This window comes from Rattus norvegicus, chromosome 9, assembly GCF_036323735.1.
Source record: "Rattus norvegicus strain BN/NHsdMcwi chromosome 9, GRCr8, whole genome shotgun sequence".
NCBI lineage: Eukaryota > Metazoa > Chordata > Mammalia > Rodentia > Muridae > Rattus > Rattus norvegicus.
This window is the reverse complement of record NC_086027.1, coordinates 53,608,904-53,622,276: the sequence shown is the minus strand read 5'-3', so window position 1 is coordinate 53,622,276 and position 13,373 is coordinate 53,608,904. Positions and strand designations below refer to the sequence as shown.

The following is a 13,373-nucleotide window of genomic DNA, read 5'->3' as shown; positions in this document are numbered from 1 at the left end:
CAGTGTGTGTATTTCACTGCCCCATGACAAAACATCCATAGTATCTCACCAGACTCCCAAAGGTCTGTTCTTTCCCTCTAGTCTATTTCCACATACTGTCCCATATGCTCTTGTTCTTGTAAATCATTCATTCTGATGACTCAGACTTGGAAACAGCTAGTCACAAAATTTGCTCCTAGAAGCTGAATTTTGAGGCAGTTAGCTTATGGAATTACTGCCAATATGTGCTATGTAACAATCTGTAAACTTATCCATGAAAACAAAGGGAGTTACATAGCTCCTCTATATCCTGTGCAGATTTTTGCTAAGAGCTGGCTGTCTGCTTCCTGAATACATTGGGTGTGCATGCCTGGGAAGGCATATACTTCACTCACTGCAGAACTGTCATTACACACTAACTGTTGTACGGACAAGACTTACTGAATAATCCATATAATGACCAGCTGCTCAAGACCTTCTCACAATAGCGAAGGTTCTAGAAGAAATTAAACCAGCACCTTTGTAGGCCAGGAGTAGCCATTTCTTTCTAAGAGCAGTTCTCCCTCTGGATTCAGAGGGCCAGGATGACAGAAATTCTGTCAGGGAGAGTTGTCTGTTAACCTTCCCTGGTAGAGCAATATTCATATATGTTTAAACTCAAGTCTAGCTTAATTATTACTTTCCTTTTCTTCAAAAAGAAATTCCATTCAAGAGGTTTTGGGCACACTCCCTTACCCACCTCCCTACATGCTGGCTTCTCCCATCTTACACGCAGAGGATGAAGACGCAGGCACTGGCTGACTGAGAAAGCAGAGCAGAACACAGGGCACAAAAGCTGCAGGAAATCAAATAAGCAGTTTCTGAATGAGGAGCGCCTTGAGTGCACTTTGACTTTCTCATGGGACATGGTAGTCAATTCAAGGGCTTTTGAGTGCCTACAGATTAGACTGCAAGGGTAGGTAGGCAGGTGCCACATTATCCAATCTCTGGTCAGTAAGGCAATGGTACCACAAGGAAGATTTGAGTCTTGTATTACCTTTGAAAGGACTGGCCTTTCCATAGGTAAAGAATATGTAATTATAGGATGTAGGTTCCGGTATGACGAAGGAGTACAACACCCCGTGACAAACTGCTTATAACTGGAAATGTTCTCGGGGAGTAATCCCAAGCACACTTTACAGCTCTGTTTCTTTAGGAAGTTACTTTCCTGAGTTCTTCAGTTGTTTTCAGTGAGTAGTGTAGTAGGCATCTGATACAATGACTTTCAGTCACCACTTCACCCATGCTTCTTCTCTTACTTTTTTTTTGGTTGGAGGATATGGTCTAGTGTAGAGCTTAACTGAGATCATCTATTCTCAAGAAACACAGTATGATCAGACAGGAAATGATACATGGTAGCACCCTGACTCTCCCAGCCACAGAACTTTACCAATACAACTATTTACACATGGCTCAATGGTCATAGTTTACTGACCTTTCCTGAGGTACTTCAGATGAAGGGGCAAGACCTGGCTGGTAAAACTAGCTTATGTGCTTGTATGTGACCAAGTGAAAATACATACAAGAGCTCATACACTCAGCTAGCTATCCATAGAAGGATATTAGACTCTAGATCCTGTAGAAACTGCATGCAAAACATTTTAAAGCTTATTTGTAGTTTTTCATAAAGCTCTAATGTTTTTATCAAATAAAAATCAAGATTCACTGGTAAATCTTTTATAGCAGTAAACCAAGGAACAAAGATCTCTCTCTCTCTCTCTCTCTCTCTCACACACACACACACACACACACACACACACAGCTATTAGATTAACTATAGCTTTTTTAATATTGTCAATTTCTATCTATTTTATAGATCTAGGAATACTAGATATAAAGATAAAAGATTAAACATATATAAGACTTAAACACATGATAAGCACTGGAAATATATACCCATAGGAAACATTATAAAATAAATTACCTCACTTTCTGGCCTATAGATGTAATAAACTAGTCTGTGTTCTAACCCCAAACATTATGAAAAATTAAGACCAATCTTGAATAGCTTCAATATTTACTTTTATTTATAAAAAACAGGTATCAGAGTGCATATGGTGTGCTGTGCCTGTTGTTTTGCACATTTATTCATGTATTTTACATGATTTCAATGTTATAAACATACTGTGTATATCTTTACAAAACCAGATAGATTCAACTGCCTGGCACCAACACATGAAATTTTAACTTATTCTGATGCTGTGTACTTGAGGATGCTGTAAAAACAACTTGCTTGTTGTGACTCCGGAGTGAAGATTACATTAACACGTTTCTTTTCCCAGTTGCCATGTATTTATACCTCCCCACCATACCCATTAATTGAATTTATTTTTAGAAGTCTGGAAATTATGTTCTCGTAATTTTTAGTCAAATAAATAATTTAGCTACACCCAATGTAGCATTTTTAAGGCCTCTATATAATTGGAAAAATTTAGCATGTTTTAACCTTTTTGATTTATAAAATAAAAACTGGATGACGTTTTACAGTTAAAAATTAAGAGATGAAAACCTCTCCTGCAGTGAGCAGCTGCATCCCACCCAGGTTGGGGCTGGCAGGCAGGCTCTGCCCTCCCTAGCCAAGTGTGGGAGGCAGCAGGAAAGCAGCATGATGTCAGAGGTCTGTCTACATTACATGTATGAAGCCACACACCATTGAGTTCTCTGATAAATACATAGAGTTTTAATGATCAGTATTCGATAGTGGATGAAGACATGCATTAGTTAGACTAGAAATGCCACACATTTGTTCATATATTTGTTCACTATAAAATTTTCTGTTTCGAAATTTAACGTTTTGGTTCCCATTTTAGAATACACAATAATCAGGAGGATACATGATGGGGAGCCAGTTTTCAGTAAAAGACGCACAATGGGTCCATCCGAGTAATTTCATTAGCTGTAATAAAAGAAAGAATTAGTAAAGAACGTGACAGGTCCCAAGTCCAAAATTCAGAATAATTTAATAATAAGTCACAATGCACAGAAATCTTCCTTCTACCATTCTATTATTCATTAATCTATCTACCAACTGACTATCCTTCCTAACCCTTCCCAATAAAACACAAATCTTTTTCACAGGAGCACAAATACACAGAAACAATAACAGGAACTCCAGAAAGAGTTCCCTTAACCTAATCAAGACTCGAAAGGATTTAAACTATCTTACCATTTGTACTGAGTGATGAACATAGACAGAAAACAAGATGGCATTCAAATACTTTCCTTCATATCTCAAGCTAACTCATAGAGAAAGATCCAACTATTTTTGCTTTGCATATGCAATATATGGTAAATTAATAAAGGTGAAAATCATCTCAGATAAAACTCCACAAATTCAACCAGTTTAAAACCAAGGCAATATACATTAAGAAGGATGACTTCTTCCTTCAAAAAGGAAAAGATTGTCTTCTAACTACAAAGTAATTCATCTTTGCCCTTGCTGAAAACATTCAAGGTTAATAAGGGTCTCTGAATAGCAGTGAAAATGTTTTAGAAAGTTGGATGGCTACAAATAAATAATGCATTTATTATACAATTCATACTGCTTTAGTAATGGTAACAATTGGCCACAATAAAAAAAGTTTTATAATGAACACAGGTTTTTTTTTTTTCCCCAGTGTTTTTGTCACTACATAGTATGGAAGTAATATACAGTATAATTACTTACTTGAATACAATTTTTCCAGTTTTCTTTTGTTGGTTTTTCTTCTACGAGTTTGGTTGCAAACTTAAGGCCTCTCCCGTACATCTTATTTACTAATGCATGCTTGTATGCAAATGTCAAAACCTACAAAATAAAATAAAAATAAAAGATTATTTATGGCATACACATATTTTAAGGGATATAGCTTTAACAATGAAATAAGGCTTTCACCGAAGTTTACCCTTTCTTGTGTGTAGGCATACATGTGTCAGTATAAGGTATCTTTCTTAATTGCTTTTCAGCTTATTAAGGTTGATGTGGCTAGAGTGGTGGGCCCACAGATCATCCCAATACTGATGTCACAGTTCTGGAATTATCGGTTCATGTCATAGTGCTTAGTGCTTGTTTTTTGTTTGTTTTTTTTTTTTACACTGGTGCAAGAGATTGAACTTGGGTTCTCATATTTCTGTGGCAGGCAATTTACTGAATGAGACATCTCACCAGTCTCTAAAAGTATAGCTTAAGTTGAGTATGTTGTATCAAGGGAAATTTAAAAAGATGTCTTTTAAGTGTATGCCGACAGGAGCCTGATATAGCTGTCTCCTGAGAGGCTCTTCCAGAGCATGACAAATCCAAGGGAGATGCTTGTAGCCAACCACTAAACTGAGAACAGGGTCCCCAATGGAGGAATTAGAGAAAGGACTAAAAGAGCTGAAGGGGTTTGCAACCTCATAGGAAGAACAACATTCTTTTTTTTTTATCTTTATTAACTTGAGTATTTATTTACATTTCGTTGTTATTCCCTTTCCCAGTTTCCGGGCCAACATCCCCCTAGCCACTCCCCCTCTCCTTCTTTATGGGTGTTCCCCTCCCCACCCTCCCCCTATTACCTCCCACCCCCCAACAATCACGTTCACTGGGGGTTCAGTCTTGGCAGGACCAAGGGCTTCTTCCCCTTCCACTGGTGCTCTTACTAGGATATTCATTGCTACCTATGCAGTTGGAGCCCAGGGTCAGTCCATGTATAGTCTTTGGGTAGTGGCTTAGTCCCTGGAAGCTCTGGTTGGTTGGCATTGTTGTTCATATGGGGTCTCGAGCCCCTTCAAGCTCTTCCAGTCCTTTCTCTGATTCCTTCAACGGGGGTTCCGTTCTCAGTTCAGTTGTTTGCTGCTGGCATTCACCTATGTATTTGCCGTATTCTGGCTGTGTCTCTCAGGAGAGATCTACATCCGGTTCCTGTCAGCCTGCACTTCTTAGCTTCATCCATCTTATCTAGTTTGGTGGCTGTATATGTATGGGCCACATGTAGGGCAGGCTCTGAATGGGCGTTCCTTCTGCCTCTGTTCTAAACTTTGCCTCCCTATTCCCTCCCAGGTATATTCTTGTTCCCCTTTTAAAGGAGTGAAGCATTCGCATTTTGGTCATCCTTCTTGAGTTTCATGTGAAGAACAACAATATTAACCAACCAAACTCCCCAGAGCTCCCAGGGACACAGGGATGGACCAATGGCTCCAGCCACATATGTAGTAGAGGATGGTCTTATCACCCATCAATAGGAGGAGAGGCCCTTGGTCCTGGGAAGGCTAGTTGCCCCCAGTGTAGGGAATGTCAAGGCAGGGAGGTGGGAGGGTGGGTGGATGAGACAGCACCCTTATAGAAGCAGCGGGAGGGGGGATGGGATGCGGGGGAGGTTTCTGAAAGAGAAACCAGCAAATCGGATAACATTTAAAATGTAAAAAAAAAAAAAAAAAATCCAATAAAAGAAAAAACTTTTTAAGAAAGATGTCTTTTAAGGGCAAATAATTACATAAAAGAGTATAGGAAGAGTATAGGAAGTAAATAAAGAGAAGTCATAAGCTATTAAAATCCACTTTAAACCATTATTTAAACCATTATTCTGTGCAAAATAAACCAGTTGAACCAGTTGACATAATCACAGAAAACAAAGAATAGAAATAAAAACAGCCAACATCAATCATTTAATTTGTAAAGGACATATTTTACATAAACATACTCTTTCTATCACGTTGTTTCTTTGTTTTGCCTGAACTGTGGAGTGTGGTAACCATCTTCAAAGAAAAATATCCTGTTATGCTGATTTGTTTTCTAATGGACAAGACATGTATTAAAAAATGTTCAATTAGCAGGGTACACAGGTCAGTACTGTAGTGCATTACCCATTGTCAGCAGTGTCACTGTGAAGATAAGGTATGTATAACAATCTCACTGTGGTGATTGTAAGTATTTATCACCTTGTTACACTTCTCAAAGACAGAAGCTATCTATCTCTCTTTCCAGGAGGAAGTAGTATTTAGCAAACGGTAGACCTTCAATAACTGTTAACAATGAACAGCAATACCACCAAGGGCTTTGCATTAACTTAATATTTACTGATACCATTCAGGTAAGAAACAATCAACAATGTTCAGTAGCCTGTGACAAAAATGGCACAGGGAAGAATCAAACTCAATTTCAGGTCCTAATCTCTAACCCCTGCACAATTCTGCCTGTTTTACTTTCCTAAGTACTGTTGATGCCATCTACACACGCACTACTGGTCTGTGGGGGAAATGGAACCATACAGAAAGAAATTTTTCAAGTTTTAGTTGTTTTGTTTTTTTAAATTAAATATTACCATAGTTAATCCTGAGAACCCATGATTGACAACAACAGTGACCTTTTCTCTGTGAGGAGAACTCATCTACTTTTCCTTCCTTTCCTTCTTAAGGAAGATTAATAAAAAGTTATATAATCATTGATGCAAGAATAGACAAAAGAGATTTAATTGTATTTTTTAAAAATCCAAATTCAAAAATTTTCAACTTTGCTTTTCCAAGCATTTGCTTAAAAGTGGTAGCTAAAAACTGAGATATGTAGAAGTTACAGAGTTTTGAGGAAAATAAATAATAATATCCAAAATAAGAGTATTTCACCCTAAAATTAATATAAAAATTTCAGAAAATAAAAAAGGACAATTTTGGGGTTGGGGATTTAGCTCAGTGGTAGAACGCTTGCCTAGCAAGCACAAGGCCCTGGGTTTGGTTTCCAGCTCCGAAAAAAAGAAAAGAAAAAAAAAAAAAAGGACAATTTTCTAGAAGATCATATTACTGTCTTAAAAGGCTGCTATGAATATCCACAAAATTGTTTTCAAAATCATTGTTGAACACTTTAAAATACGTTGGACGAATGCAAGGTATTTAGGTTAAGATGCATCTTCTTGAGAGTGGAGCTTCATCTTCGTCCTCTTTGGCAGACAGAGCACAAGAAGGCCTGAGATTTCACTACCCAGAGCTGTACCAAGACCAATAGCAAAAGGGTAAATTACCTTAGTGTCAAAAAGATCTGTCCACTTTGTAGTTTCCCAATAGGTTTCTGATAGAGATTCCAAGGTACTTTCTCCTTCCTCTTCTTTTGCTTCTGCATCTCCAGCTGCTGCCCCATCGTGGGGCTGTGCATGAAGAAGGTGGTCTGCCAGAGCACATCCTTTCCTGCAGAGGGCATCTACCAGGGTAGATTTCTGCTTGTCCATATCACTGGAGAGCAAATAAAATTTTTTTTCACACATCAGTTAAACATTTTCCAAGGGATGATTTTATTTGAAGTACATATGTTCTTTTCTCTAAAACTTACCATGCATAAATTTTGTACAACTATATTGTGTAACAAAATTAACATCCATGATATGTAACAAAATGTGTTACACATCAAAAGACATTGTTATCCATAAGTATCATAAGGTTCATCATATATACAGATGAAATCAGTTGGAGCAATTGTACTTGGTTAAAGCAGAATGCTATAGCAACAGAGTTGAAGGATTATCCAGTTGTTACGTCAGCCACACAAATTTTAAGAAGGCCGGTTAAAGTCTTTACATTTAAAAGAAAAAAAAAAGTGGAGACCCCTCCAACAATTCCCTGATAGCCTGGTTTGCCTGGGGTACAGCCCACAAAGGTATGCTCCACTCAGGACCCTGACCTCCAATGTCTTGCCTAAGACCCTATGTGTCTTCCTGAAGAGCCTGCAGGGACCCAGGAAGTTACAGGTCCATGACTCTGGCTACCTCCAAGAGGAGCTGTGTTGGCATCAGGAACATCCAAGCAACACCAGGACAACCAGATGGCTCAATCAGGCTACGAATACAACCAACAAGAGGAATATGGTAGCAACACAGTGTAAGCACAAAGGATGACCTTAAATCAAGTCTTAGAAAGATCAGAGCCTTTTAAAGAGGAATCATTAAAGATATACAGGAAAAAGTTAGAAGCCATTAAAGAGGGAACAAATTCCTTGATGAAACACAGGAAAATACAACCGAACAGGTGAAGGAAATGAACAAAATAGTACAAGACCTAAAAAAAAAAAAAAAAAATGGAAAAAAAAACAATAAAGAAATCACAAATGGAGGCAACCCTGAAGCTGGAAAACATAGGAAAGACAACAGGAACTATAGACAGAAGCATCACTAACAGAATACAAGAGATGGAAGAGAGAATTGTAGGCATAGAAGATACCACAGAAGAATTGACACATCAGTCAAAACAATGCCAAGTGTAAAAAGTTTCTAGTACAAAAACATCCAGGAAATTTGGGACACTATGAAAGGACCAAACCTAAGAATAACAAGAGTAGAAGAGAGAGGGGTTCCCACTTTAAAGGGCCAGAAAATCTAGACCAAATGGATGATTTTCAGGACAGATACCATGTACCAAAGTTAAATCAGTATCAGGGAAACTTATCTAAACAGTCGCATAACCCCTAAAAAATAGGTCATTAAAAAACTCCCAACCAACAAAGGGCCAGGGACAGATGGTTCTAGTGCAGAGCTCTACCAGACCTTCAAAGACGAGCTAGTACTAACACTCTTCAAACTATTACACAAAATAGAAACGAAAGGAACACTACCAAATTCATTCTATGAGGCCACAGTTACTCTTGATACCTAAACCACATGAAGACCCAACAAAGAAAGAAAGCTTCAGACCAATTTTGCTTATGGACAATAATAAACTGAATCCTTGCAAACTGAATCCAAGATCACATCTAAACTATCATTCACCATGATCAATTATGTTTTATCCTAAGGATGCAGGGGTGGCTCAATATATAAAAACCCATCTATGTAATCTACCATATAAACAAACTGAAAGATTAAAACCAAATAAATGATCATCTTATCAGACTGCTTTGACAAAATCCAACTCCTCTTCATGTTAAAAGTTTTGGAGAGATCAGAGGTTCAAGGTAAACACAATTTTTTAGGTAAATACAATAAGTGGAAAATGCAGCAAGCCAGTAGTCAAAAATCAAATTAACCTAAAAATCAGTTCCAATAAATGGAGAATAAGACAAGTTGCCATTCTGTTCTTGACATTCTAGTTAGAGCAATGAGACAGCTAAAAGACATCAATGGAGTACAAATTGGAAAGGAAGAAGTCAAAGTACCAATATTCTCAGATGATAAGATAATATGCATATGGGACCTCAAAAATTCTACCAGAGAACTCCTAGCTGATGAACACCTTCAGCAAAGTGACCTGATACAATATTAACTTAAAAAAAAAAAAAAATCAGTAGCCCTCCTTCCTTATACAAATGATAAAGAGACCAAGAAAGAAATTAGGGAAACAACATCCTTTACAATAGCCATAAATAATATAAAACATCTCAATGTAAACTCTAACCAAGCAAGTGAAAGACCCGTTTGAGAAGAACTTCAAGTCTCTAAAGATAAAAGTTGAAAATATCAGAAGATTGAACAATTTCTCATGCTTACACATCTGCAGGACTAACAGAATAAAAAAGATCATCTTACCAAAAGCAGTCTACAGACTGAATTCCCATCGAAATGACAACTCAATTCTTTAGAGACCTTGAAAGAGTAGTCTCAACTTCATATGAAAAAAACAAAAACCCCGGATGGCTAAAACAATACTGTACAACAAAAGTGTTTTTGGAGGTCACACCATCCCTAATTTAAGCCCGCATTACGCAGCAACAGTACTAAGAACCATGTGGCCTAATAACAGACTGGGTGATCAGTGGGACAGAACGAAGACCCAGAAACAAACTCACACCCACAGACACTTAAAGAAGCCAAAACCATACAATGTGAAAAAGGAAGCATCTTCAGCAAATGCTGCCGGTGTAAATGGATGTCTGCAGGTAGAAGAATGCAAATAGAACCATACTTACTTTCCTGCACAAAACTCAAGTCCAAATGGATCAAAGACTTAAACATAAAACTGCATACAAAGAGAAAGTGGGGAACTACCTTGAACTCACTGGCACAGGAGAAAATTTTGTGAACAGACACCAATGGCTCAGACACTAAAAAAAATTAACTAAATTAACCTCATGAAACTGAAAAGGGTTAGCAAGGCTAAGGACACCATCAATAAGACACTACAGCAGTTTACAGAATGAAAAAAATTCTGACAGAGAACTTATCCAAAAATACACAAAAAACTCAAGAAATTAAGACATCAATAGGGCTGGAGAGATGGCTCAGCGGTTAAGAGCACTTGACTGCTCTTCCAGTGGTCCTGAGTTCAAATCCCAACAACCACATGGTGGCTTACAATCATCTGTAATAAGATCCAATGCCTTCTTCTGGTGTGTCTGAAGACAGCTACAGTGTACTCATATATAATAAATAAATAAATAAAAATCTTAAAAAACAATAGACATCAAAAATCCAAACAGCCCACTTAAAAAGTAAAGTACAAAGCTAAACACAGAATTTTCAACAAAGAAAAGTACTTAAAGAAATGTTCAATGTCCTTAATCATGAGGAAAATGGAAATCAAAATGACTCTGAGATCATTTTACACCTGTCAGAATAACTAAGATTAAAAACTCAAGTGACATGACAGCACATGCTGGTGAGGCTGTGAAGCAAGGGGAATATTCCACCATTGCTGTTGGGAGTGAAAACTTGCACAACTTCGGCAATCAATTCGGCAGTTTCTCAGAAAATTGGGAACATTTCTACCTCTAGAGCCAGTTATACCAACCCCTTGGCAATACCCAAAGGATGCTCCCCACCATATGACAAGGACAATTGCTCAACTTTGTCCATAGCAGTTTTACTTGGAATAGCAAGAAACAACCTAGATGTCCCTCAAATGAAGAATGGATATAAATAAAAAAAGGTACACTTATACAATGGAATACTACTTAGCTATTAAAAAAAAAAAAACTACATCATGAAATTTGCAAACAAATGGATGGAACTAGAAAATATCACCCTGAGTGAGGCGGTAACCCAGAGCCATAAAGGCAAACACGGTATGTACTGACGTATAAGCAGACATTAGCTGTAAGTACAGGACAGCCACCATGCTACAATCCACACACCCAAAGACACCAAACAGGAAGACGGCTGGATCTCACTCAGAAGGGGAAATAAAATAGGTCATGGAGGTGGAAAAAGCAAAAGAACTGGGTAGGAGGGGCTGGGGTGGGGAACAGGTCTCTGGAGCATTGTGAAGATTTGGGGAATGGGAGAGAGAATGTAATCAGTGAATAGGGGACATCTCTGGGACCACCTGGATATCTGGGATGAGGAGGCTCTGAGGAGTCTATACAGGTAACCCATCTGAGACTCCTACCAGCTGCGGACATGGAGACTATAGTGGTCACCTCCTATATCCAGGCAAGACTTCCAGTGGAGGGAGGGGGACACCAACCCACCCACAAAACCTTCAACCCCAAATGTATCCTGCCTATAAGATGTGCAGGGACAAAGATGGAGCGGAGTTTAAAGGAATGGCCGACCAATGGCTGGTCCAACCTGAGACCCATCCCATAGCAGAAAGCCTAGCCCTGACATTATTAATGATACTCTGCTATGCTTCCAGAGTCTCCTGAGAGGGCTTACCCAGCAGTCGACGGAAACAGATGCAGAGACCTACACCTAATTTACAAGGAGTTCAGAAGAGCGGGGATAGGGTTGAGCAAGTTGGAGGTGTCAAGGACACCACAAGAAGTCCTACCGAGTCAACCAACCTGGAGTCACAGTCTCACAGACTAAACCACCAACCCAAGAGTGGGCATGGGTTATTTTCTTGGGCTGTGTTTTAAAAAGCTGAAGAAAATTATGAAATTTCTGAGGGAGATGAAAATAAAAAAAAAACCTGTTGAACCTAACTAAGTTTTAAAAGAAATAAAAAAATCTTCACCACTAGTCCCTAATTATTAAACAGATAACTAAGAAATGAGATGCAAGAAAGATTATTTACTGGTCAGGTACTTTTTTATAGTAGCTGCATCAGGCCTGGGGTCAGTCTTCATGGCAATGTAAACAGCGAGAGCGGTCTGATCGATGTGAGAAATAACAGCATTGGCAGCATCAACAATTTCATTAAGTCTTTTCATCCGCTCCTGGGTAGGAAATAAAGGAGTGTATAAAATAGTGCATCAAAACATTTTTATTTCTACTGTCTCACAAATGAAACTGTATGGGTACTATGTTACTTCCTTGTAGGCCTAGAGCTCTGTGCTATCTTCTAATGTGACTTTTACCATTTCCAGTGTTCCTGGAAAACGGGCTCAGATGTGACAATATCTAACTTAAGTCTGTAGTTCTGAATTGAAAATAAAACAAATTATATAAAGTTTACCAACATGACTTCTTTTAAACAAGGAAAATTCCTTTCTAGCACACCATTAAGACGTTAGAGATAACTAGGTCTACTTTATGCCACGTCACAGGAAAGAGCAGGAATTAGAAATCCCCCAAATCCTCATTCCCAAACATTCTTTCTAAACAATCATTAAAATAAGAAAGATAAGAATAAACAAAGACTATCTCGATTACTTAATTGTTTTCTCTTTTGTCAAACTGATTTTGAGAGGCCTCTTTTAAATATACTATTCTAGTTCACTCTAAACCTTCATGATTTTGGCATGTTCCTACTTCCTTTAATAGTAACAACAGCTGGCCTATGGTCCACCTTAGACAATCTGGAATTATAAAAACTTTGGTAACAAAGTAGTTACTGAAAGTGTTTAGATTTCCAGCTGCCCAGAACAACTCATCCTTTAGATCAAGGCCAACAATCAGACCTTATACTTTTCTCGTATTAAGACTTCACTAGTCATTCAAGTACCATCACATAATTACTACACAATATTGCTCTTCATTACCAAAACTGAACTCAGCAGTGGCCCGTTCTTATAATTATCTTAATGATATATTCAATTGGAAGAGATTCCAGGAAAATTGAGTAGGCAGGAAAAGAAGGCAGAAAGAAATGCACCTTTACTCAAAAATACAAACTTTAGCTACTATTATACAAAAAGCAAATTAGTAAAAAAAAATTAGTTTATCCAACCTTTTCAGCATCTAATTGATGAAGACGTGCAACATACAAAGGAAGGTAAGCAGGATATGTTTCTTTCAATTCATTGTAAATGTCAGTAGAATCCAGCCTGTGTAAAAGACACATATTAGTAATTTTCAATTAAAAGCGAATTTTGGTTAAAAATAAATTTAAACACTGTTTTACAGTTGAAGTCATTAAAATATTTTATAATTATTAGAGGGACTAGTATCTACTGAAAATTACTTCCACTAAGAATGGAAAACCTATAAAACCTTTATGAAAGTAGGCGTCAACATGGGCTGGAGACATGGCTCAGGGGTTAAGAACTCACAATGCTCTTGTGTTTGTGTGTTTGTATTTGGGTGTCTACAGAGACCAGAAGA

The 13,373-nt window shown here is 37.9% G+C and overlaps 1 protein-coding gene across 3 annotated transcripts in view; it reads right to left on the bottom strand.

Annotated features, from left to right (window-relative positions):
* Positions 1 to 2,023: 2,023 nt before the first annotated feature.
* The window catches only part of Tpp2 (tripeptidyl peptidase 2), an 81,466-nt gene continuing 70,116 nt past the window's right edge, over positions 2,024 to 13,373 (bottom strand). For 2 of the 3 annotated variants that reach the window (XM_006244852.5, NM_031137.2), the window contains 5 exons: positions 13,000 to 13,096; positions 11,916 to 12,046; positions 6,987 to 7,194; positions 3,686 to 3,805; positions 2,024 to 2,914 (listed from right to left, as the gene is read on the bottom strand). In XM_006244852.5, coding sequence (XP_006244914.2) covers positions 2,825 to 2,914; positions 3,686 to 3,805; positions 6,987 to 7,194; positions 11,916 to 12,046; positions 13,000 to 13,096 — 646 coding nt within the window. In that variant the 3' untranslated portion in view covers positions 2,024 to 2,824. Of the gene's footprint in view, positions 2,915 to 3,685; positions 3,806 to 6,986; positions 7,195 to 11,904; positions 12,047 to 12,999; positions 13,097 to 13,373 lie in introns of those variants that run through there. The other variant, XM_006244853.5, reaches the window with a different exon arrangement.